The sequence below is a fragment of the Desmodus rotundus genome, chromosome 6 (assembly GCF_022682495.2).
Source record: "Desmodus rotundus isolate HL8 chromosome 6, HLdesRot8A.1, whole genome shotgun sequence".
Classification (NCBI taxonomy): Eukaryota; Metazoa; Chordata; class Mammalia; order Chiroptera; family Phyllostomidae; genus Desmodus; species Desmodus rotundus.
In genome coordinates this window covers 76,316,435-76,343,493 of record NC_071392.1, presented here as the reverse complement: position 1 = coordinate 76,343,493, position 27,059 = coordinate 76,316,435, and the positions used below count along the sequence as shown (strand labels likewise).

General features: G+C 41.7%; 1 protein-coding gene across 3 annotated transcripts in view; it reads left to right on the top strand.

Moving 5' to 3' along the window:
• Positions 1–26,819, top strand: part of CEP41 (centrosomal protein 41) — a 39,270-nt gene extending 12,451 nt beyond the window's left edge. For all 3 annotated transcript variants that reach the window (XM_024554965.3, XM_024554966.3, XM_024554964.3), the window contains 9 exons: positions 10,850–10,897; positions 15,041–15,102; positions 16,057–16,126; positions 21,343–21,487; positions 23,088–23,239; positions 23,624–23,691; positions 24,758–24,872; positions 25,507–25,722; positions 26,624–26,819. In XM_024554965.3, the coding sequence (XP_024410733.2) occupies positions 10,858–10,897; positions 15,041–15,102; positions 16,057–16,126; positions 21,343–21,487; positions 23,088–23,239; positions 23,624–23,691; positions 24,758–24,872; positions 25,507–25,722; positions 26,624–26,772 (1,017 nt within the window). In that variant the 5' untranslated portion in view covers positions 10,850–10,857 and the 3' untranslated portion in view covers positions 26,773–26,819. The remainder of the gene's footprint in view (positions 1–10,849; positions 10,898–15,040; positions 15,103–16,056; positions 16,127–21,342; positions 21,488–23,087; positions 23,240–23,623; positions 23,692–24,757; positions 24,873–25,506; positions 25,723–26,623) is intronic.
• The last annotated feature ends 240 nt before the right edge of the window (positions 26,820–27,059 follow it).

The window sequence follows — 27,059 nt, the reverse complement described above, 5'->3', positions numbered from 1 at the left end:
TTTAAAATAATACATAGCAATAACCTATATCCTTTTATATACTGAGGTTTTTAAGGTAGTGTTTTGCTAATTACACTTTTTTATTGTTTTAATTTTATTTATTTTTTTTAAAGATTTCATTTATTTTTAGAGAGAGGGGAAGGGAGGGAGAAAGAGAGGATGACAAGCATCAGTGTGAGAGACAACATCGATCAGCTGCCTCTCACCTGGACAAGGGACCGAACCCACAACCCAGTCATGTGCCCTGACCGGGAATCGGACCGGCAACCTTTCACTTTGTCGGACGATGTCCAAGCCGCTGAGCCACACTGGTCAGGGCTAAACTTTTTATTTTGAGGTAATTATAGATTGTCATGGACTTGTAAGAAATGATACAGAGAGATTCCATGTGCACTTTACCCAGTTTCCCACAGTAACGTCTTAGGAAAGGATGCTGCAAAATCACAGCCAAGACATTGACATTGATGCATGTGGTCTGAATACAGAACATTTCCATTATCACAAGGGTCCCCACTGCTGCGCTTTCCACCCTCTCCCCATCCTTAACCCCGGCAACCACTAATCTGTTCTCCATTTCTATAATTTCGTCATTTCACAAATGCTACATAAATGGAATCAGTCATACAGTATGCAACTTTCTGGGTTGACTTTTTCGCTCAGCATAATTCTCTGGAGAGCGACCCAAGTTGTCACGTGTACTAGTAGTTTGTCCTTTCCGTTACTGAGTGGTTACACCATGCTATACTCAGTGTAACCAGTTGCCTGTTGAAGGACATCTGGATTGTCTCCACTTTTTGACTCTTACAAGTAAAACTGCCATATACATCTGTGTTCACATTCGTGTGTGAATGTAAGTCTTCGTTTCTCTGGGGTAGATGCCCGGATGTCCGGTTGCTGGGTGGCATGGTAGTTGCACTTGTGTTGTTTTAAGAAATTGCCGGACTCTTTTCCAGAGAGGCTGGACCACGTTGCGCTCCCACCGGCAATGGGTGAGCGATCCAGTTTCTCCGCATCCTCTCCAGCATTTACTTGGCGGTGTGGCCGTTTTTACTTTAGCCACTCTGATAAATAGGTAGTAGCGTATCGCTGCAGCTGCGATTTGCGTTTCCCTAAGTGCCGGTGATCTTGCATGTCTCTTCATGCGTTTATTTGCCGTATGTGCATCTTCACTGAAATAACCTGTTCCTGTCTTTGGCCTGTGCTCTAATAGAATTGTTTGCTTTTTTAAGTGTTGAGTTTTGAGCGTACCTTATATATCCTAGTCACTAGTCCTTTGTTGGATACATGGTTTGCAAATATTTTCTCGCACTCTATTTGTCCTCCTGGCAGGGTCTTTCATAAAGCACAAATTTTTAATTTTGGTCAAGTCCAGTTTTAGTGTTTCCTTTTATGGTCATGCTTTGTTGTCAGGTCTAAGAACTTCTTGCCTAGCCTGTATCCCAAAGATCTTCTATCATGATGTTTTCTAAAAGTTTTGTAGCTTTAAGTGTTACATTTAAGTCCACAATACATTTTGAAGTAATGTCTGTGTAAGATGTGCGGCTTACGTGGAGATCGACTTTTTGCTTGCGGGTGTCCAGGTGCCCCAGCACCACTGGGTAAAACGATGACCTTTCCTCCATTGAACGGCATGCTCGTCTTTGTCTGAAACCAGCCGGGCACGTTTATGTGGGTCTGTCTCTGGGTTCTCCATTCTGTCCATTCATCCGTGTGTCTGTCCCTCTGCCAGCACCACGCAGTCCTGATTACTGCAGCTACGCAGTAGGTCAGATCCTCCGACTTGGTTAGACCAATGACTCCCACTCACTTCTTTATCCATTTGGGGAGCATTGCCATCTTACCACGTTGAGTCTTCCAGTTCGTTAACGTACTGTGTCTCTCCGTTTATTCAGATCTTCTGTGGTTTATTTCATCAGCACTGTAAAGTTTTCAGGATATAAGAACTGTGCATGTTCTGTTAGGTTTACACCTAAGTATTTCATTTTTTGAGCAATTATAACTGGCACCATATTTTAAATTTTGGTGTCTATGTGTTTTTGCTATTATATAGAAATGTGGCTTATTTTTTTTTATGTTTATTTTATATCACGGACCTTGCTAAACTCACTTTTTAGGTGTAGGAGGCATTTTGGTTTTAGGGAGGGGTGTTTTGGTAGGTCCCGTGGGCTTCCCTATGTAGACAGTCATGCCATCTAGAAAAAGGAACAGTTTTATCTCTTCCTTTCCAGCCTGTATGCTTTTTCTTTTCTTTTATTGCCTTACTGCACTGGCTAGAACTTCCAGACTTGTGTCAAATGAAAGTAAAGAGAGCGGACATCCTTGTCTTTTTCCCAGCTCAGGGGGAAAGTATTTAGTCTTTCATCAGTAAGCATAATGTCAGCTATTATAGCAGGTTGAGGAAGTTCCCTCCTATTGCTATTTTCCTGAGAATTTCTAACACGAATGACTTTTGAATTTTATTAAATGTTTTTAATGCTTCAATTAACATAATCATGTGGGTTTTTTTCCTTAACTTGTTAATATAGTGGATTTTCAAATATTGTACTAGTTTTGTATCCATCGAATAAACCTCACGTAGTTATGGTATATAATTCTTGTTTTATATCGCTAAATTCTATTTATTATTTTGTTAAAGATTTTTGTGGCTGTATTCACGAGGGTTATTGGTTTCAGGGGTGTCCACCCTGCAGCCCATGGGCAGCATGCGACCCAGGATGGCTGTGAAAGCGGCCCAACACAAAGTCGTAAATTTACTTAGCGCATTATGAGATGTTTTTGTGACTGTGTGTCGCAATGTGTGGCCCAAGACACCTGTTCTTCCAGTGTGGCGCAGAGACGCCAAAAGGCTGGACACCCCAGATAGTTTATTTGTTTTGTTCGTTTGATTGTCTTTGTCTGGTTTTTGTATTAGGGTCGTACTGGCCTCATAAAATTAGTTGGGAAGTGTTTTTCCTGTTCTGTTTTTTTCTGTAAGAGTTGTGTATTATTGGTGTTAATTCTTTGTTAAACATTTGGAAGAATTCTCCATTAAACCTACCTGAGCCCAGAGAGTTCTTTTTTGAGAGTTTTGAAATTTTGAATTCAATGTTTTAATAGTTAGGGGGATACTCTAATTATTTGTTTCATAATTGGGCGAGTTGTAGTTTGTGGCTTTTGAGGAATTAGTACATTTATGCAAGCTTTTGAATGTATGTGTGTATTTTTTCGGGTTCTCACGTTACCCTTCTGGTGGCTGTAGTGTCTGAAGTGCCGTTTCCTTCCTGATTCTGGTCATTTGTGTCCTTTCCCTTTTTTTTTTTTTCCTTTACTTCAGGTTTGTCCTGTTTATTGACCCTTTCAAAGAACCAGCTGTTGGTTTCATCAATTTTCTCTATTGCTTTTCTGTGTTAAATTTCATTGATTTTTGCTTTTATCTTTATTATTTCCTTCCTTCTGCTTCCTTTGGTTTTATTTTGCTCTTCTATTTCTAGATTCTTGGGGTGGGAGCTTAGATTATGGGTTCAAAACTTCCTCTTGTTTTTTTTTTTAATTTTTATTGTTATTCAATTACAGTTGTATGCCTTTTCTCCCCATCCCTCCACCCCACCCCAGCTGAACCCACCTCCCTCCCCCACCTCCACCCATTTTCCTCTTGTTTTAATCCATGTAGTTAGTGCTATAAATTTTTCTCTGCACTGCATAAGTGAATCCCACACATTTTGATATGTCATATTTTCATTTTCATTCAGTTCAGTGTATCTTTTTATTTTCCTAAGACTTCTTCTTTGGCCTATGGGTATTTAGAAGTATGTTATTTAGTTTGCAAGTATTTGGAGATTTTTCCTGTTAAGTTTCTGTTGTTGCTAAATTTCTATTATTGACTTCAAGTTTGATTTCATTGTGGTTGGAGAATGCACTCTGTATTTCAACTTTAAAAATGTATCGACATTCATTTTATTATGCAAAACCATATCTCACTAAAGACCATATCTTGGTATATGTTCAATGGGTGTTTGAAAGAATGTATATACCCATACTTTTGATTACTGTATTCTTTCTTTCCTAATGTTCTGAGGTTCCTTTTCTTTCTTTCCATTTCTAATTAGAGAACTTCTTTTAGGCTTTCTTTCTTTAGCTGATGGCAGATTCTCTTATTTTTCCTCCATCTGAGAATGTCTTGATTGCCCTTCATTCCTGAAGGCCATTTTCTCTGGGTGCAGGGTTCCACGTTGGCAACCCTTTCCTTTCAGCACTCGAAAAATACTGTGCCCACTTCCTCTGGCCACCACGGCTTCTGATAAGAAATTTGCTGTTACCCAGACTGTTTTTCCCATATAGGGATGGTGTCCGTTTTCCCTCTTGCCGCTGTCAAGGTTTTTGTTTTTGTTTTTGTTTAGTTTTCAGAAGTTTAATTATGATGTGTCTTGGTTTGGGTTTCTTTGGGTTTGTGCTCTTTGGCATTTACTCAGTTTCTATATAAATCTGTAGGTTTATATCGGCAGATTTGGGAAGTTCTCAGCCATTATATCTTTGAGTGCTTTTCAGCCCCATCCTCTTTCCTCTCCTTCTGGTCCTTTGATGGCATCTCATGATGGCCCAGCAAAGAGGCAGACCGAAGCTTCCCACTTGGCCTTTGCTGGCAAGTGAGGCCACAGCGTTTGTGTGGGATTTGGCTGAATAAGGGCAGTTAAAGTCTGATGGTCCTCTGTCTTGCCAGGCTGTTCCCTTCTTGTTTCTTTGGCCCTTGACAGTAGGCTTTTGTTGGGGATTATTTTTCTGTTTGTTTATTGTTATTTTGGGTGCTAGCCCCTTCAGCTCCAGGCTCAGGGTATGTGAAGCTGAATAGATAAATAAACAAACAAAAACCCAGGCGGCTCAGCTGTCCTGTCATTCCTTGGTTCCTGTGGTTTTCAGCCAGTCTGCCTTCCTCCACCTGTCAGAGTCGTCTTATGTTGTTTTTTTTTTAATATATAATGTTTGGGGCTTTTTAATTCAACCTTTTTTTCCTAATTGGTGTGTTATTTTCTTAAATTAAGATATAACTTGCATACCATAAAATTTACCCTTTGAAGTGTACAATTCAGAGTTTTTCAGTACATTCACTAGGCTGTGAAAACATCACCACTACCTAATTGCAGAACATTTTTATGGCTCCACAAAGAAACTCCTTTCCCAGTAACAAATCACTTCCCCTTCCTTCCTTTTATCAGTCCCTGACAGCCACTAATCTACTATCAGGACCTATGACTGTACCTGTACTGGGTATTTCCTGTAAATAGAATCATACAATGTGCGGTTCTTTGCGCCTGGCTTCTGTCATCTAGCACAGGTTTCCCAGGTCCCTCGTTGTTGCAGCCTGTCAGTGCTTTGTCACTTTCTACTGCCACATAGTATTCTTCCGTCTCGATGTTCCGCATTTTGCCCATCTACTCGTGAGTGAGTGGACACCCGACTTGCTCACACTGTTGGCCGCAGTGCTGCGATAAACATTAGTCTGCAAGTTTTTGTGTGAACAGACGCTTTCAGTGCTCCTGGTTATATACCAAGGAGTCGAATAGCTGGTCATATGTTAACTCTGTGTTTAATTTTTTAAGGAACCGCCAAACTCTTTTCCGCAGCAGCCAGCTTGTGGAAGGGCTCTATTTCCTCCACATCCTCAACAATGCTTTTTATTGTCCATCATTTTGATTATAGCCATCTTTGTGGGTGTGAAGTGGTATCTTATGGTGGTTTGGGTTTGCATTTTCCTAATGACTAACGAGGCTGAGAGCCTTTTTATGTGCTCATTGGCATTTGTGTGTCTCCCCCGGAGAAGTGGCTATGCAAACCTTTGGATTGTTTTTTTTAACTGGGTTATTTTTCTCTTTATTGTTGAGTTATAAGGGTTCTTTTATATACTCTGGATACTAGACACTTACCAGAAATATGATTTGCAATGTTCCCTCCCATTTTGCGGGTTGCCCAGGGTTTTCGTCGTACCTCGCTGGAGGGGTAGAGAAAACTGCGTCTACCTCATCTTCCCGGAAGTAGGTGTCTTCCAAACTGACTTTTGTTTGCTTTGGAAGGGCCCAAGTGTGGTTCGTTGTTTAAAACTCAAAGTTTATTTTAAACTCATTGTGGGAGAGAAATCTTACTCTAGTGTCCAGTTTCTTTTGTTGTTTCAAATGAAATTCTTTTCGAGCCAATTTAGAGGAAAGACTTGACTTTAATTTTTCTGTGCATTTTTATGACTCACCTCCCTGTGTGTTCAGTCCGGTGGCCTGCGTGCTGTGTGCCAAGATACAGGTCCCCTCGGCCCTGTGGGCAGCGCCCAGGGCCCGAGACGCTGCAGACCCGTGCTCCGTCTGGATAGTATCGCTTGCGCGTGTGCCGCAAGGTGAAAAGGTGAGGGGTCCTGGTTAAAAAGCACAGGAGCAATCTTACAGCCCAAGCGAGAGTGAAGAGTTCCCGTATGTGGTATGTTTTTAAGCTCTGCTGTCAGAGCAGTAAAGGTAGGAACGGGAATGAGTGAGCATTTCTCATTTCTAGGCTAAATAGAGGGGTCTTAATCTCTTCCTACTAAACAGTAAATAATTCAGAGCTAATCACAAAAAACCCCCAAGAATTTCGTGGTATCTCCTATCTTCACCCAAGTCACCTTTTACTGAGTTCTTCAAAGACCAATACTTTCTTCCTGGGTAAAGAGTATTTTTTTATTTCTTTACTTCTGATTCTACTTCTCTTACAGACTCAAATACCAATGTATAGCCATGGCTAGAAATATCAGAATTATTTCAATCTTCAAGTACTTGTTTCATTCCATCGGTGCCTGGGTGTGTCTCCCCTGCTCCCCAGCATTGCCAGACTGTGCCCTGAACGGATCCTGCAGCCGATGAGACCCTGGCGGCCTTCTGTTCGGTTCCCACCGCAGGGTCCTCTACGCTCCAAGCACCCTCTCTGGGTTTCCGTTCTGCAGCACCGCAGGCTGATTGAGGAGCACTTTCCCCACCACGCTCCCCCTTTGTTAGTCTCCTGCACTCTTTCATTCCCTGTATTATCCTCTCATTTCACTCTATTTTCAGTCTAATTTCAAATTTCTTTAGCTTTCTGAAATCCTGTAGACTCGCCCCGCTCAGTCTTTTCTAGCCTTATTTTTTCAATTCACCTTACTTTTATCGTCTCGACACAAACTAGTCATTTTCTTGTTTTCTTTCGCCTTCACTTTTCCTGAATTTTTGTTAATAGCCTTGATCTTTAGCAGTCAAACTCATTACAGACTAGGTACTCTTCATTTTTTTCAGTGTTTAATTCTGTTTCTTATGTCAAAGGAAGAAATGTATGTGAAAGCCTTTTACAAACCAGAAAGCACTATACACTCGTATAACTTATTGAGATTAACAAAGGACCACTGTGCCTCTTTTCACGCTTTCTGCTCCTTCTGAGCCAAAAGAACTTCTCCGTAGAGGAGGGGAATATTGAAGAAAAATAAAGCAATGGAGCTGTCTCTTAGCAACCGAGTCCGTGCCTTATAAATCTCACTTTAGATTACTGCTGCTCAAAATCACTTGCTTTTCTTACTGGCTTAGTACAAATAATGTTATTAAATTATAGGAAAACAAAGGAAAAAATCTACTGAATGAGTCACTCAATTCATCGACTGTGCTCTATCTTTGCATAACACCATTTTTATAGTTGGGTTGTCGCTTTCTCTTGATTCAAATTGTAAAACTTTTCTTTATATTTTTTTGTTGCAACTTGCGTTATAAACTAAACCAAAGCTAATTACCACCTTATGCATTTCAAGGTTACCCGACTCCTAAACAAAGTGTCCTGTGGCTGGTATATAACATACACTGCGTTAAATCAGGTTGCGCATAGCTTACAGAAAACCGGGTGTACAAGAACTCGTACCGGATTGGGGTCTGGTTATTTGTACTATAAAAATAACTCATTGTGAGGATTCTTCAAATAGCAGATCGTCATTGAGCAAATATTTTCCAGCGCCTACTGCGCCAGATAGGGGAGGGGATAAAGATACCCCGTGTGTGTGTATGTAAGTAACCTTGGGCTTGCCAAATAATAGAGTAGGCAATAAGACTTGCACACAAATCAGGCAGACCGGTGATAAATGCCTTGTGAGCGGGGAGCCAAGCACTGTGGGAGTTCAGAGGACAGAAAGATCACTCCAGCGGGGTGAACTATTATGATTACGTAGACAAGATGGCATGTGAGAGAACCCAAGACTAACAGATTTTGTCAAGTTTAGTAATTAAGACAAGATTGAAGAGGTAGGTTAGATGTCAGTGCCTTCAGCACCTGAGCAAGGAGTTTAAATTTTAGCCAGTAAGTGATGGGGAGCCACTGACTTTTTTAAAAATTATTATTCAAGGTCTTGCCTAGGAAAATTTATCTCCCAAGAATGTGTTGTTTTAATTTTTTTTTTTAAGTTGGTTCGCTGCTAGTCCTTTAAGCTCCTTATTTCTGTATAAAACAAAGATGTGTTTATAAATTAGTCAATTACAGAATTGATTCATTTCTAGTCTCTTTAAGAGGTAGTCAAAAAAACGATTTTCAGATGAAATTAGATTTGGTAAGATAAGCTGCTTAGTTAAGATATAAGCATCATATAAAGCGGGGCAAAAATATTCCTTTCCTACTTTCTAAAACCACTTTTAGGGGACTTCGTGACGATCGGTCAGCCAGGCTGCCATCTCATTTCTTCCATTGAATCGATGCAGAAATCCTCCATGGTTTTTTTTCTCCCTACTTGGATAGAATGAGTATCTTCAGTGAAAAGAGCTTCTTATCTATAGCCCTCTTAAATTGGTTCTTAATTTCACCAAATATTTGTATACCTGTGCTTATATCTGTTTCCCTGCCTTCTCCTTCCATGGAAATAACCAACAGTAGGCGTGACAGCCTGCAGACTTGTTGTAAGGCGCCGCTGGAGCAAAGATTCACCAGTGTTGCCGAGGGAATACCCTGAAAATGTTGATAATTGATTGGGAAATGAATAATAGTACACCCTTTGTTAGTGGAAATGCAAAGTTTTAATAATAAAGTCTATATAATAAGGTTGGCTGTTGTGTCCCGTGCATCATGTGTCTCGGGGAATTTAGAGCATAAAATGCTTCCCACCTGCTACTATGAAGGAAGTTACACTTCCTACATACTTACCTCACAGTGAAATCGTGTTTTTAAAACAGCACAACTAGAGAAGCAATGTGTTTTTGTGAGCCATATTAGATCTAGACGGCCTGGCTTAGCTACTATTCACTTGTTGTGTTGCTGGGCAAGTCAGGAACCTTTTTTCTATACCTCAGTTTCCTGAGGAGACTGTCTGAAGCTGTCCTAGCCACCAGAAACTGCCATGTCAGCGACATGCAACTGCCAGGGACTCGGAAACGTGTAACTGAAAGCTGTTATGTAGAAGAAGTATGAGACTGTGGGCTTCTAAACAGCGCACTGCCTGCCTCGTCCCCCACTGCACCGACCACCCCGAGTTCCCACCTGAGTTCGGAGTTGCACGGGAGAGGGATATGTGTCTCGGAAGAAGTCACGGTTTCCGCTCTGGACATCTGGTCATGTCTCGAGTCAGCTCCAGCCTGGAGAACCGAGAAAAGATCACGTTTGCATCTAATCTTGGTCTTTTGCGGCTATGTGGGTCTCTTCGAAGACATTCTCAGCGTCTCTTTTGAGAAGGCTCAGGCAGCTATGTCTCTGTCTTCGAAAGGACAGATTCTGGCTCTGGGGCTACACACTGATCCTGGTCCCAGAGAATATTTGTCTTCAGATGAAAAAAACATTTTTTAACTCAGTGGAATTTCATTCCTTGATGAATTCATGGTAAAGATGCAATAATAACAAATGATAGAAGTTGTTTTTGAAACTGTATTTTGGGTTTCAGAGCTAGACTATTCCATTCTCTGCTTCTGACTTAAACATGGAGAAAAATTCAGAATAATTCTTAAAAACAGCAGTTCTTGCCATTAATTGAGGGTATTTCTTTTATTTGAAGCTGGGACTGATTAGCTCCTCTCAAGGCTTACAAGTTAGGAGCACAATTTTAGAAATGAGAGATTATTCTGAATGTTTAGGTGCCAGCTAGGACTTGCTGTGTTGACTTGAATCAAACTGAAGCATGTCCAGCGAAAAATAATCACCCCTGGCGTGAGAACGAGACTGTAGTTCATTCAGAAACCAGAATGATCCTGGCCCAGTTTTAAGCACAAAAACTCTCCAACCCACCTTGGCTGGAACCTGGTATTGTAGACCCAGGCTATAAAACATGAGGGCTGGGCACTCCCCACAGGGTGGGAATCGGCTGTTATTTCAGCAAATCAAATCCACGGCGAATCCTAGTGGGCAGACTGTGTGGTCTCGTTCAGGCTGCAACATCAGCATGAACAGTGGAAGGCCGAGTTTAGGAATGAGGGAAACCACAGGACTACGCGGAGAGGAAGGGGTTGCTTGGGTAGCCACAATAGCACATTTTAGACATTTGAGGACCATGGCTTCTTTCTTTCTCTCCCTTTGCATATATTTTCTGCAAGAGGATTATAAGGAAATAAAAGGAGGAGGGAAACCTTGACTCAAAAAGGGAAAAAAATTACATGAAATTATCATCTGTACTGCCTGAGGCTTCTTAATGTTTATTGTGTGCGCACCCCACCTTAAACACATTTGACCAAAACATTTCCCATGATTCCTCATCCTTTAATGATGCTGTATAATCCAAAAGACTTTTACTATGCGTGGCCCATCTGCCTCCTGTACTTCTCCAGGAACAGGATAGGAAGGCTTAGGGAATACTTGTGCTCCATTCTGTTTTCACAGCGTTACAAATTTCCTTCCATTAAAAGCATGTCTAAAACCCTTATTCTTTTTTTAGGTAACAGTATGACTAAATACATTGAGAAGCTAGAAGAGATCAAAAAAAGTGAGTAACACTGGTGATGGGTTGGGATAATGGAACCCTGGAGTAGCTCTATAAACCGGTTGTTAACGGCCCTAAGCGTACTCTACAGCGACACACACACGGAGGGCTTTGGGAGTGGGCTGAGCCTGGCAGGTGCCTAGAAAGATGCAGGACACTGTCGCAGCCTGCTTAGCTGCCAGGGTTGCTGCGTGTGGGTCAAGTTGCGCCTGACTTAGCCCCGTAGGAGATGTTAATGTTGGAACGTAGGATGAGCTGTGAGAACCTGAGCTTCCAGTCCCATTCTGCCACGGTCTCTATGGCCTTTTTTCAAGATACTTAATCTTTTCAATTTTCTTATTTTCTCTATACCTGAGGTTGGAGTAATAATATCTCTCTTATTTCAGAACATTCTTTTGAGTATAAATTAGACAGTATTCATGAAAGACTTAGAGATATGAGAAAGCTTATTCTTAAAGTGACATTATGCATTATAAATTCATTGCAGTCTGCCTCCTTTTAATTAAAAATCATATTTCATGCGCATTCTTTTTAAAACCTAATCTTCTGCAAAGATATAGTCATTGAGTGTATTGCTCTTGCACAAAATCATAATTTTTCAATCTGTGTCCAAAACAGATGTAAAATGTACACACCAAGGCCAGAATTAAAGAAGCAGAAATATCTGGTTTCCAAGGTGGATTTGCTTATATCATCAGCAAGAGAACACAGTGCTAAGGGAGTATGAGCTAATGGCAGTAAAGAGGTACTTAGATAACAGTTTGGAATTTGGCTCTGCTAACACAGATCTTCTGGGAAGAGATTACCACAAACCCAGAATGCATGCGAACTTTTGTTTATACACAGAAGGCCTCATACTGTAAATGATAATGTTTCTGGTCCTTCTGACTTGCTGAGAAACCCCAGATAATAGATGTGGACTCTGGGGCAGCTTTCTGCTGACTCCGTTATCCGCCTCGTTGAGCTGAGAGGGCGAACGCTGTAGACATTTCTTTTTTAATGTATGATATCACGGTAGCCTTTTCTTCTCATATATTCCATTTTAGACATTATATTGCATTTTGTATCATATGTTTTAAGAATATGTTAACACTTTAAACCATGGAAAAAAGTCTTGTTTACTCACCTAGGCTGCATTGTTGTCCGAATTCATCCATGGCAGGAAAATTCAGCTGGCCTGCGCCCAATTGGGTCTGTGGTCTGTTTCACCTCCTATCCTGCTGTAGCTGAGTCTGAAAGCCCGCGGGACCAAAATGGGTCCCCTAAAAGTGTCTCATTCTGCCCAGATTGCTGAAACCTAATTAAAACATCTCTTAAACACACAATGTGGTTTCTTTAATATCTAAACTTTAAATGGAGCCATGTCCCCAAAGAAATACCCCTGGAGCAGAGTCCTGAAAGTGCTTTCCTCTTTAGAAGCCCTGGGCTTCCTTTGAGTCAGACAGGAGGCTCCTCTCACCTGGTTTCCCACACTTTGTGCTGGGTCCCTGACTACAATCGCTTCAGATTCTGGCTTGAGATCTACCTTTTGGAGGTTATTTCCTTCTCTTTTCCCATTTTCTGTTGCAGGTTTTCTTTCGGGTCAAAGGGAGGAGGAGAACATTGCCTTGTTTCGGGACACCCTAGACTCATCCCTTTTCTCGGATTACCTTAGATGCCACGTCTTTTCTGTGAAATCACAAACCTCGTTCTGTTCCTTCCTTTGATTTGTCTTCCCCTGTGAGCCCAACTTCCCTTTGCTAATAACTTGTTTTAACAGAACCCTGAAAACACAGAATTCCTTTGTAATCTGAATATTCTTTCAACTCTGCCTGGGGAAAATAGACGCTCTGTGTCTATTGACCTTTTACAAAGCCTATTCTTGGCTTCTGCTGGTTAGATGACACTTTTTGGACCCGGCGTGAAACATCCTAGATAGCCAGGTCTCTGTCCTTCCAGTAACTCGAGAGACACGGACCGAGACTCCAGACCCACTGGAGAAGCAAAACTTGATAGCGTATCTGAAACTGGGGGGTGATTGTCGCCATCACGGAGTCTGGGGGAAGTGCAGCAGCAGAAGCTCCATTCTTAAAGCTCTGTTCGCCCTTGCAAGGACGGACTGACAGAGCTTTCCAACTCATCCTTTTCTATAAACTTTAAAACTTACTGTCAGACGTCTAGTTTGATCTTTTTTATCTCTGAGTAAGAATGTCAGAAATTCCTAGTGACGGCTGTCCTTCCAAACCAGAACCAGGTATGTAGAGTTCAGGCTCGAGTATGCAGTGGGTTTCTGGCCCTCGTGAGAGAGCGCTAGAAATGTCAATCATTAGAATTTGGCAGAGCCGGGTTTTCGTTTGAGGTAATTGCTACTTAGTTAAAGGGGAATTTAATGTGTGCATTTCGTCCTCAGAATGTGGAGAATTGGAGAAGTATTTCAAACTCTGTAACTACACCTAAGGAATATCAGTGGGTAAACGGCACAGTGCAAACTGCTTGGAAGCTGTCAACTGTTTTCATTGGCTGGTTTATTGCCATTTTGATGTAGATAAGTGACTTTTGGTGGCAATGGAGGGGGATACTTTAGTTGTTCAGTTGCACTTTTTATTGCTTGTACTCAGCCTATTCGGGTCTGAATCTTGGTGGGTTTTAGAAGCTCCTTTGCATCTAGGGTTGTCTCCTTGTTCTAGGAATTTTCTTTGAATAACTGTTCTAAGAATTTTCTTAGAATAAGCCGTTCTAAGAATTTTCTAGAAGTAATGGCCTCTTACTAGCCAAATTGCTCTCTTGAAGACATTTTAGAACAAAGAAGCTTTAATTCCCTGTAAGAAAGAGTCTTGATGTATTTTACAAAGGCTAGTTTTTCAGGTAATATCATTTCCTGACTCTGAGTCATAAGGTGTTTGGTAAATCAAGCAAACATTGTCCTCCAAAAGTAACTATCCAGTCTGCACTGGTTTTTAAGGAAAATTCGTGGAAATGATTAGAACACCAGGTAAACAGTCTTGAATACCTTAATCCTTTCCTTTGTTGCTAGGAGTCTTGGCTTATGAGACATTTATGCTGTGAAGTTCATAGCAATTACCCAGCCCACCTTTAGTAATTCTGAAATAATGAAATACTCTTAAGGAGTCATGGGCTCCACTATAAAAGCTGAGAAGGGGGAGAGGAAGGCAAGAGTGGGAGGGAGCTCAGTGCTGAAAACTTCAGAACTGGCAGTCATCTTCAGAAAAGTGTGGGCAAGCTAACTCTTAGCAGGCCTCCGTGGGGCAGGGATTAGAAAAAGTGAGTTTGGCTAAGTTTTTAAAAAACAGTTTAATGTGATATGAAGAATTATTAATAAACAATTGCAGAAATCCCCTCATTGGAGGAGTGATGTGTCAGAACTGTAAAGACAGCGCAGAATAAATATGGGTGTATTAGGTTGATTTCTATTTTGTTTAACTGTAAATAACACATACCAGGAAATGTATTCCCTTAACCATCGTACGTGTACAGTTCAACTGTGCCGTAGATCTCCAGGACGTTCTCGCCTTGCAGAACTGAACGGGGTGCTTTTTATTGAAGGGACTGTGAAGGGAAACTGACACAAAGATTGTCATGGCCAGTCATAACTTTGTGCCCAGCACTGTACCCAGGGGGAAAGTGTTGTCCTGCATCTCTAGCATAGTTCATACCCTCGGGAACATCATCGCTCTCTTTTCAAGGCAGGGTTAGAGTAGGAGGGTGTCGATGTCTCGTGGGCTGGGGCCACTCAGCTTCTCGGCCTCTGTCCTTGTTTATAAAATGCAGACATTTTTCTCTGCTTTGTTCTGAAAAGGATTTAAAGCAGCTGTAAAAATGTGGTAAATGTCGTCAAAGTACAGATAAAGGAAAATGGTGGACTAGTAAAGTACAGGCACGGGATAAAGTCTCTAGACACGACGAGGTGGCTTATATGTTCAGCCGCAGGCCTTCTGCTGGCCAAAGCAAAGAGGGGCAGGGAAGAGCTGATAGAGCACTGGCCACTTTTAATCTGGAGGGTCTCATGAGGAGCAAATGACATAATGCATGTGAAAGCACATAAATAACTTCAAAAATATACCATGTAACTTCATGATTAGAAAGAAGGAATGCCTCTAAGAAAGCAAAATAAACCTTGAAAAATATTTGTTCTCTCCTGCTTTTCAGATTATAGATACAAAAAAGATGAACTTTTCAAGAGATTAAAAGTTACGACATTTGCCCAGCTGGTAAGTTGAATGATCTTCCGTTGGAGCGAAGATGGTCTAATTTGTGCTGCTCTGTGTGAGTCGCTCTGAATTGGACTCTAGGTAATATGTGCAGGGGGCTTCTTCTGATTCTTCGTATTTCACTGGGGGGCCAGGGGGAGAGTTAATGGGCGGGGCGTGTGGTGTGTTCATTCGAGGATGGTGTGAAAATTTTCTCTTTTCTTTAATAAGAATTTTATAAAGTAAAATGTCCATTCTACTTTTAAACCATCACATTTGTGGTTTAGGTTTTTATTTCCTCATTCATTTAATTTAATATTTAGAATCTCGAGTTCTGGACTCTGGGTTGCTTGGACTTTTTCTCTGTTAAACCAGGCAATCTCCCTCCTATGACTGAGTTCTTCTTCCAAGTCTTTCGTGAGCTATTTTGTTACTGTGGGAGAGTCATTTTTTTTCTTTCATTTGAAAATTATGGACCAAGTGTCTCTCTGGCCCCCAAACAGGAGTTCCATTGAAATAACTCAAGTCGAATCTTGGGTCTTAGGAGCCAAGTTGTAAAAAGTGCTTTAAAAACTATATGTAGGTATACAATATAATAATCTATGTACTCATAATTTCATTTATATCATCCTTGCTTAAAGAACTGCTGATACAATTCTGTTACTGTAAGTATTACATTTTCAAGAAATAACATGGTATGTTGGGACTAGAATATATGTGGGTGCAGTTTTGGCCTTTTAAGTTTATTGTGCACTGTTTTAAAGGGGTCCGTCCTTCTGGATCGATCGTCTGCAGCACCATTACCACTCCCAAAGTGAGGAGACCTGAGATTCAGTCCCTGGTTGGGGGCACTGCCGGTTTCTTAAAACAAGAGATCTTTGATGTTCCCTGTCTTTTGCAAAAAGACAGGCTTGCCGCTGTGGAAACACAAACAAGCACGCACACAGCTGCACACTGCGTTCTTTCTTCTCTCAGGTCATCCAAGTTGCTTCTTTATCCGATCAAACACTGGAAGTGACAGCTGAGGAGATTCAAAGGCTAGAAGGTAATGAGAACTGAGCGTGCGGGAGTGACCCTCTGACTGAAGGGCTGGCCCTCCGCTGCCGGGGCACACGGACGGGGCCGTGTCCCGTTGCAACTACATTGTTACTCTCTGAGACATGCTGTCCGGTGCTTGAATTGTTAATTCCTACTTCTTTAAAAAAAGCCATCTGGGTTTGTGGCTCTAGCATTTCTGGTTTTAAAGGTTTCAGATGTGTTTAATATACTAACTACTTTTTTTTCAACAAATATTTTTAGTGCTTTCTATGTTATGTCCTGGCCACAGAATTCGGTGCTGTGAACGAAAGTGATGAGTAGAACGCAGCTCTTGCGGACGTGGAGTTTGTAGTCACGTGTGCTTGTGCATTGGGTGAGGAGAACGATAACAGAAACACAAAACTACTAACGTGGCAGAAATTCATAATGGAGGACTGAAGGAAGCCATCGTTTGTGGAATATTTGTATATGCTAGGTACTTCGATGAGTTCTCTTATTTAACTTTCTCCCAAACTAGAAGGAAGGTGCGCTTTACAGATGAGAAGCCCACACCCAGAGGTTCGTTGGCTTGCTGTAGGTGATGCAGCCAGTGAGGAATGGACCTAGAACACACCTCTCTGTGTCTCCCATAGCAACCGGTGTCTTTGCTGTGGGGGTTCCGAGGAAGGGAAGGTGTTTTCCAGGTATAAGACAGGTGGGCTCTCCTCAAGCTTTCAGACTAGACTGTCCAGGTGAGACATGGGCTGGCCGAGGAGCAGGCAGAGGCACGGAGAAGAAGCAGCTCCCAGCGTGCCTGGGGAGTCACATAATCCAGGCCGGCTGTGGATTGAGGGAGAAATAGGTGCCTGGTAGGAGATAAGGCCAGAAAGATAGGTAGGCTCCAGATTTCTTTTCTTAAATTCCAAGTCGTTAAAATAAACCCTCTTAGTTGTACACAAAGTAAAGGTCTTCTATGTATCCCGAAGCACTCACCAACCAATGTGTGGCTGTTTACTGAAGGGGAATGTGTTTTGTTAAGGTTGCTGTAGGCCAGTAATTTGACTTCTGATTTCAAGACAAGTTTCTCAGGAAGTCTGAACACTGGGTTCGTGCAACTCAACTGTCATTTCCCTGGGCTTGTTTTTGTTAGCGAGGATAAAGAGAGTCTGAAAAAGCCAGGAATTTATCTTTGACAGATGCCTCTCACACGGCAGAGGAAGAAGGGCTCTTTGTAACGGAGATAATTGAGTCTCCTCATACAAATACCCCAATTTTAACCTGGTTATGTAAGTACCTGGACTGGGTCTTTCCATTCATTATAGAGATTGCAGCACCAGGGCATACGGGCACACGCAATTTTCTCTCCGGAGATAAATTTGCACAGCAAAATCGACTCTTGTAAAATAGGACGCCATAATGTGTGAGTAATATTAGTGTTTTTCCAGTGCTCTACACAGAATAATAACTCACTCAGGAATGGCTGTAGGACAGATTGTATCTGTTTGCATATTGGCTATCTTTGAAGATTACAAAATCTCATTTTATACTGTTTATTGTTTTTCCCTGACTTAAAAGTATATTTTTAGAAAATGAGAAAACTGCAGAAAATAAAGAAAGAAGAAAACTAAAATAACTAATAATCCTGTTAACATTTTGGTCTATTTTCCCCCTATCTAACTCCCACCCAAATCCATACTCTGCGTATAGCTTTGTATGACACTGTCTTCAATGAACATTTTGTCATGCGTCTTTCCTGTGTCATTCAGTAGACCTCCAAAGCTTCCATGTGAAGGTCACATGGTCATATAATGTCTATACTCTGGACATACCATAATTTACTTAATTATTCTCTTATTGCTGGGGCATTCCAGTTCTTCTAATTTTCCACTTTTATGAACCCACGCTGCATGTAAACACATAAGTGTATGTATGGTTCTGATTATTTCCTGAAGATAAATTGTTGCAGATGGACAAAGGGGGGAGTCATTTTGAGACGTTGTGCTGATTCCACAGTATCTCCTGCATGGTTCTGTCCCTCCGCATTCCCACCGAGTGAAGGAAGACATGTTTCTCCCCATCCTAGCCAATGCTGATAATTGTCACTTTCGTAAACATTGGCCCATTTGGTAGATGAAGAATGGTACGTAATGGTTTTCTTCTGAACGCCTCTGATGGTGAGAGTGGGCTCTGTGTGTGTGTTTGCTGGTCATGTGTGTTTCTTCTTTTGAGGACGTTCCAGGTTCTTTCCATTCGTTTTCTAATGGAATCTTCATCTTTTACTTACTGATTTATGAAAGCTTATGTAATCATGATAGCTCTACTTTGGAAATCAATACAGCCATGGAAATAAATGAGAGAAATTTTTATTTGAGATGATTTGGAACAATTTCCAAGCTGTGTTATTAAGTAAAAATGAAACAACAAAACAAAGTGGAGAGCCGTGTGAATGGCATTCGTCCGGACATGTAAGAAGGGGAAGAAATAAAATATATGCAGAAGTATGTAGTTTTATTTCTGGAAGGAGACACGAATCTGTGGAGCTGGTTCCCCTGGGGGAGGGGGCCTGCGGACCGTGGGTCTGGAATCAGAAGAAGGCTTTTTTCCCCATATTATCTTGTTTGCATTTTAACTTGTATACATTATTCTTTTTTGATTAAAGAGGCAGTTAATTAAACAAAAAAGCTCTGTGAATTAAGTATATTAACCTTTCCTCATCCATATATATTACAGATATTTTTCCCTAATTTGTTATTCACCTTTTACTTTTCTTTGTGCTGGTTTTTGACATATATGAGGTTTGCCTTTCTATATCATTACATCTTTTAGCCTTTCTTGTTGTTTTGTTTTATTGCTTTAGACTCATAAATTCTAAAATAAGAGAAATTATTTACCTCTATTTCTTCTATTAGCTCACTTGTTGTGTTTTTAATTCCAGCCCATCTGTTACATATCCTGGTATGTGGTGTGAGGGCATCTAAATTTGGTCTTTCTAGATAGTTGACAGAAGATTCCAGCACTATTTATTCAGTTGTTCTCCCTTCACCAACTGATCTGTGATGCCGCCTTTAACATACACCAGCTCTTTATACACACTCTGGGACTTGTTTTCCTGTTCGCTCTTGCAGTCTGTTGTTCTGATTGTAGTTCTGCGTTGCTTTCATTCTTTACCTTTTCAGTATATGCTACTCTTTGATGAGTCAAGTGTTCCAAATTTTTATGTATGTGTGTATAATTTTCTTTTGCTCTTTTTATAGTTAAAATCCTTTTAAACTTTTTTTCTTAAATCCCATTGGATTTATATTAAGACTAAAAATTAAATTAAGTTTGGAAAGGAGTAACATCATTTAACTTTTAGTCACCCAGTCAGGACTGTGCAAGATATGTCGCTGTCTGTATTTAGGTCTTTAATGTCCCCAGGTAAAATTTTATAAGACCTCTAAAGAACTTAGGAGTTTTTATAGGACCTTTACGTTTCTTAATAGGTATATTTTCTAGGAGAGTATATTGTATATCTGTAATTGTTACTGTAAATGAGATCTTCATACTATTTTCTAATTGGTATATAGGAAAAATATTTTGTTTGTTTGTTTTTATGTAACCACATACTTATTTTCCTTATGGGATTTTCCCAAAGCTTCTCAGTATATTATATTATATGCAAATTAAGACCTCATTTCTATTTCTTCTCTAATTATACTGGTTAGAACAGCAAATGCTCATACTTTTTTGTATCAATCTCCCTCCACACTACAAAATTTATTAAAAATATAGCATGTATAATACATACAAATTATTGAGGACCTCAAGGAGTTTTGGCATATATAAATTATACCTATTAATATTTAGGGTATTAAAAATTTACACTGAGAACTTAAAAAATATTTGCTTACTATTTCACTTAAAAATAACCAGACTAAACCTATTGCAAACAGAAGTAGCATATTTTCATGCAAAAGAGCAATATTTCTAAAACAAAAAAAAAGTTAGAATGGAATTGTATTAGTTTTTTATACATCTCAATCTGATTCAGCAGGAGACAGCCGGCCCGCCTGTTTTCCGCACTCAGTGTCGCAGTCGGCTCTTCGGGTCGATGGGTGTGAAAACCTGGCCTCACACAGACCTGTAGTCATACAAGGGCGCAGTGTTTTTCTAGTCCTTTCAGTTATTGTGGGTATTTTCCTTTGATACGACACCCAACCTTGACACTGATAGTTTCCTAAAGGTCAGTTGTAATGTGAAATCTGAAACTATATCAATGAGCTTTTCATACTCTGCTACATTAAAACCCAGTGTTCTGTCTTACACTTTGAATGCACCTTTTGTCCCTGTATGATTTTATACCATCGTACATTGGCTGTGTGAAAATTACTGGTTCACTGAGTTATGAAGATCTTCCAAATGCTGACAAATTTCATTACACAGTATCAAAAAATCACATTTATCAATTTCACCGCCTATCTTATCAGCAAGCACATTAAGTCTGGGGAAACTGTCAAGCTCCTGATGGCATGAAGTTTCCAAACTTATGATTTTCGTTCAAAATTTAATCATTGCAACAAATGCCATCAGTTGTTTTCCTTCGAATGACAAGTTCCCTTTTACACTTAGATCATTTGGGGGAAAATGTCTGCCAACTATACGAGTCTAAGTAACCACAGTTTTTCTCAGCTTTTCTTCCAAGTGAAAATGGTGTCCGTGGCAAAAGCAGCAGTAATCACACTCATGCTTTTTCTTGAGGCAGCCGCGGTGCTGGGGTACGTAGCAGACTGGCGTGTGCCGTTCCCCATTTCCTCACTCAGAGTATTAAAAAGATGTGTACTTAAGGGTGAGACTTAACAAAATGATTAATTATCACTGCATCATCGGGGACATTTCTTAGTGAGACTGCCATGTTAACTGTGATTGCGGGCTGGTGAAAGCAGAGTGATTACTAATGAACTCGATGCCTCTATTCAGGCTCTTGCTCAGGCACTAGCAGTCTCATCCGCCTTTTCACTTTCTCCATCAGGGCAAATATCAACACAGTAAAAAAGACAAATACGAAAACAGTTTTCACCTTGCCCATCCCCTGAAAGGGGCCCTAGGAACCCCTGGGGTCCATTTTGAGAACCTACCTACTAAATTTATAGAACAATTTAAGTAAGGTGACACAAGTTCCTTTTCTTGACCTAATTTCAGGGGCACTGCCTGACAAATACAGAGTTGACAGTTAAATGTGCTTCTTTCTTCGTTTGCAAATTTTAGACAATGATTCTGCGACTTCAGACCCTGATGCTGAAATCACTGCCAGGACCAATGGGAAGGGGAGCCCCGGCGAGCAGTCGCCGAGTCCTGTCCAGTTCACAAATAGCGTGGGAGCAGGGGACTCCAGCCGCTCGACACTCCAGAGGTACTCGAATCGGATTCATCCTTTCACTGCATCTTGCCTTCCTGCTCGTCAAGAGAGAGCCATTTCAGAGACTTAATTACCTTAGCACCAGATTGGCAATGGGACAGTCCCACATTTCCACCTATGGAAATGCCACCTCCTGATGCTTTTCACAGCATTCTCGGTCAGTGAATGTGAGAATCTATTGACAGGACAGCGGTGATTTTCACTCCTCACTTCCATTCTTCTCAGCCTTCTTGCACGCACGTTTCCTATGGGGGCCTGGCTTTATAGCGACTGTCTTTTCACTCAGAGAGCATGATTTCTCCACCTCTTCTGTCTGCTGCAGCTTATAATTATCCCGACTGGAATCGGAAGAACAATCAAGTGTCACACACAGTGCTCTGGTATTAAATGGGTGCAAAGGAGAGTGACAGCGGCCCTTGGGGCCGATTGTCCAGCTGCACGGGGCTGGTCCTTATTCCATGCACCGTGACACAACACTTTCTCACTAACGCTCACCTTCGATTATAAGACACTGCTGATTTTCGGCACATACCCATCCCCTCTACTTGGTAAAATAGTTCCATTAGGGAAGAATAGGTATCATCTATACCACCCTTACTATTTTTATAACTACTTTTGTGCAAGGACTCAGAAGTAGCGTTCAGAGCAAGATAGGCCAACAAGACTTCCATTGAAGACAGAATTTCTTCTCCTTTGGTTCAGCAAATATGCACCATGCAGTTACAGCGTTTATCACATTTAAACGCAGAATTGGACTTGCTGTGACGGGAGAGGAACTCTGCTGCGTGCCAGTCTGTGGTTTGGCGTGTGTGTCTTCATATTTGCCTAGGAGAGTAATCATCTTCTTCTAAGAGAGGCACTTCACTACTCAGTGTTTTATGTATAACACCTACTCTGCTTATTTCTTTGATTCATGTTTTAGCCACATTTTGTCTATAATATTGCTATGGCGACCAATTTTAGTGATTTTATGACCTTAGAAACAGAACTGTCTCATTTTCATCTTACCTTTTCCTGTGTCTGATTATATAAGTGTCTCCAAACCTAAAAGCCTCTTCAACCTTGACATTGTAACCTATGACATGGAAGTAAGTACAGATAACTACTGAAAACTTTAGGGTTCAAATCCACATTGGACAGGTCACTGTATGAACATATTAAAATGTTACTTCACGTTACGTATAACACACATAGAAACGCCTTCCCTTTTCCTGTCCTATCACCCCTATTCTTTCCCCTTTGCTCTGCTTTCTTACACCCCCTCAAAATCCCACCGGATTAGTTGTTCACCTCTTTCTTTCCCTGAATGCTGCCCCGCAGTTTCTGCCCCTCAGCCATGCCATTGACCGAACACACATTGTCTGAAGGTGAGTATGGACCTGTGGGCCCCCTCTTCGGGGCCCAGTGAGATAGAATAGGAACCCATAGGGTCCCGTATTCAGAGGCAGGACTGAGACCCTCTCTCCATGTTCCTTTGTCTTTGAAGAACCCTTTGAAAAGACACTGAACGCTCTCTCGCTATTCTGAAGAAACGCACACGACCTTTAGCCGCCAACTCCTGACTGGTGTCTGCTGACCTATTTTCTGCCCACAGCGTCATCAGTGGTGTTGGGGAACTGGATCTAGACAAAGGGCTAGTGAAGAAAGCAGAGCCCAACACCAAAGACAAACCTTATCCCGACTGCCCCTTCCTGCTGCTAGATGTGCGCGATAGAGATTCTTACCAGCAGTGCCACATTGTTGGAGGTAAGAGAGAGGTGGCTGTATAGTGTCTCACTCCCACGAACAGAGCCCGTTCCTGCGGCCCTGCTGCCTGAACCACGTCCCACGGTTGGCGGCTGCGGGACCGTATGTTAGCCTCATCCGGTGTAGGAGCCTGCGAGCTGGTTTTTCCATAAGGCTCTGAGACAGGCTGGTGACATTCTCAGGTGGCTCAGGTGCCCGGTGCTGAATGTCGGAAACTGCCAAGTGAAGCTTCATATTTTGCTTACAGTGTCCTGTTTCTTTTCTTCCACAAAAGTATTATTGATTTTGAAAATATGTTTCTTTCAGTTAGACTTGAAACCAACTGGGGGTTGGGGCCCGCTGTATGAGGAGGGCTACAAACTTCCCAATTTTCCTTTTTTGCAGCTTACAGTTACCCAATTGCAACTCTGTCTAGAACAATGAACCCTTATTCAAACGATATTCTTGAATATGTATCCTTTGTTGCATTTTAAGGAATTGGGTGATAGTGAGGATTGTAAGAAGCAAACTTATCGTGAGTCATGCTCCCAGTAAGAAAACTCTGGAAGGACTTTTGATAATAATTAGCTTACTTAGCATATTTTAGAATGTGGATTCTTAGCTGTTGCGAAAGTGTGCCGACTGTGATGGCAGATGCCTCCCAGTCATACCGCACTGGGCCAAAGAACATCAGGTTGGAGGTTATGACCCATTAAGAGTTCGTCCTAAGACTTTTCCCCCAGAAAGCTTTCCCAAGTAAAACTTGCAAAGTGAATTTTCTTCCTTCTGTTTTAACTTTCTTCTTCATAAAATATTAAGTGTTTTGCTTGTAAAAAATCATACAAAGTAGAAAACAATTTAAATACTGAAATATCTAAGAAAGAGAATTGAAATCTTCAATAATCACCCATTTGAACAATTCTTATTGCATTTTTGTGTTTTTTATTCCAGACTGTCTTCTACGTATTTTTGAATGAAGTAGAAATCATACTGTACATATAGTTTAGTATCTTGCTTTTCCCCACATGATATTACAATGTATTTTCTCATAGTAACACAAGCTGTTTATAAACTCCATTTTTGATACATTGTAAATATCTTCAGATTTACTATAATGTACTCAACTTTTTATCTCTATTGTTCTTTTAGGTGATTCCCTTTATTTTATTTTATTTTGTACTATTATAAGCAAGGCTGCATTAGAACACATTGGACATAAAAGTTTTTCTATTTCCTTGCCTGTTACATGGAGCTTGTAATACTTCCCAGGGTCGCGACAATAGCAGAGCCCACTGGTGTACAGTATGTAACTAGTGCTGTCTCGGGCGGCGGCGATATTAGTTTATAAAAGAAAAGAATACCAGCTTGTGTGGTTTCCATGACGGGAGGAAAGCTGATAACTGCTGGTGTGATGGGTAAAGAGAGAATTCCCCTGAATTCGGAAAGGTAAACTGGGACAGTTCTTTGTCCCCTGGGGGTGTCTTACAGTCTAGGAGCATTAACTCAGTGTGGTGGAACCTTAACTCCTCTGACTCTTAGAAAAATGCCCATGGCAAGATCATCATTCTTTACGATGACGACGAGAGGCTAGCCAGCCAGGCGGCCACCACCATGTGCGAGCGAGGCTTCGAAAACCTCTTCATGCTTTCTGGAGGTGAGCGGGGCTGTGTCCTGCTTAGGACTTTAAAAACTGATGTTTGGATTCACAACCCTACAACCCCATTTCACCCCCTCTCTCCTCGGGGTAGTCAGAGGAAATGCCGCAGACATACTGCAGACCACCACAACAAAGCAAGCTTTGCAGTAAAGCAAGTCATAATCTTCTTGCTGGTGGAGGGGCTTGCCTTCGATTTGCGAAACAAAAAACAAGCCCCCAAAACATCTGTGAAATGCAATGAAGCGAGTGCAATAAAACCAGGTCTGCTGGTGTTTCAGAAACAGACAACCCTGCTGGCTGAGAGGAGGCAGGAGTTGTGTGAAACTGTTGTTATCTTTATCAGCACATGTTTTAAATTCCTGAGATACTGACTTGGCATCAGGGCTCTGTAAGGAAGCCTGGATGTGGAAGACTTAAGCAAAAGGATTTCTGGTGGAATTCTTGCAATGCCACGGAACGAGCGGCATTTTCTGGTGCAGTGTACTTGGCGGCAGAGCGTTGGGAAACACTGCACGCCCTTGTGTTAGCCTCGACCTGGGACCGAAGATTAGGAGTCACGCGGGCTCCCCGTCAGGTTTTGCCTTGGCCTCCCGTGTTAATGCTGCCTTTTCCGATGATCTTCCACACCTAGGTCTGAAAGTCTTAGCTCAGAAATTTCCAGAAGGACTGATCACGGGTTCCCTGCCAGCATCTTGCCAGCAAGCCCTTCCTCCTGGTTCTGCCCGGAAACGATCGAGCCCCAAAATGCCGCCCTCACCAGCTGAGAATAAATGGAGATTTACCCCAGAAGACCTAAAAAAGATAGAATATTACCTGGAGGAGGATCAGGGTCCTGCGGACAATCCCAGTAAGATATTTTGACCTTTAGAGATGATGTTTTCTGGAGAGCTTATGATTTGTAGTTTTGAAATCACCTCATCGTATGAAAAGTTTGATCCCTTCTAAGGATCTTTGAAAGATATATTCAAAGTCTTAAAATATTTGTGGGGAGGGGGGTACAGGTGTGGTGCAGGGAGAGGAGGCAAGCGGAAGTGATCCCAGATTGTGGCAAGAATTAGGCATTTGTGCACAGACATAGAAGAGAAGAGAATTTATCAAAGTGTATGTGTCTCAGGCAGAGTTGAGAGGCTGAGCTAAGGCAGTCAGATTCCTTCTTGGAAGATTCTCATTTCTTCTGTTGCTTCTAGTCACATTTAAACCACTTCTGGCCTTTCCTTTGCACACCACTCCCTTTTCTCAGGCCACTAATCACTCCTGCCCCCTTCTCTATTGGTGTGGCTCAGTGGATTGAGTGCCGGCCTGCGAACCCAAGGGTCACGGGTTCTATTCCTGGTCACGGCACATGCCTGGGTTGCGGGCCAGGTCCCCATTAGGGGGCCCATGAGAGGGAACCACACATTGATGTTTCTCTCCCTCTCTTTCTCCCTCCCTTCCCCTCTAAAACTAAATAAATAAAATCTTTTTAAAAAAAAAGAAGGAAAGTGGGACAGGCCAGGTTGACTGGGAACAATGGAGAGGAAGAAAGAAAAGCTATCTGGGTCTTCTTTCATCCCTGCCCCTTTCCTAACCTTTTAGTTGGTCTCAAGGATAAACAGGTTTTAGCCTTAAGTATTCAATAAATGCTGAATAGGACTTTATTAGTTTAAAAGTGGTTGTAGCATAAGACTTCATTAGCTTAAAAGTATACTTGGCAGCTTGTCCCTGGGACCATTCTTGCAGCTCTGCTCCCTGCTTCCTTGCTCCCTCAGGCCGGCTGAGTCAAGCTAACGCCTCCGGAAGAGACTCCAAGGTTCCAAGCTCCCGCAGCAGCCAGAACCTGCCCTCCGGGAGCCCCGCGGGGGGCCCTGCCAGCCACCCGAACCCCCGCAGCCACCTGCAAGGCAAACCTTGGAAGTAAAGACTTTGTCTGTCTTAGTCAAATAAATTTGTTTTCTCCTTTCAGAACCCCTGAGCAGGTCCCCAGTTGGTCATTTCCAGGAACTGCTGCAGAGGAGAGACCGTGACATGTGTGATAGGCCCTCTTCCCTCTTCCTGTCTCCAGCTCCTTTCTGCATCCAGCTCCCGACAGGTCTGTGCGCAAACCAGAGGCAGAACAGGCTCTAGTGCCCTCCCTGTTATTTACAAAACATTTAAGTATCTGAAACTGAGTAGGAAAAAAAGAGTCTCGTTTTGAGGGGCTTTATT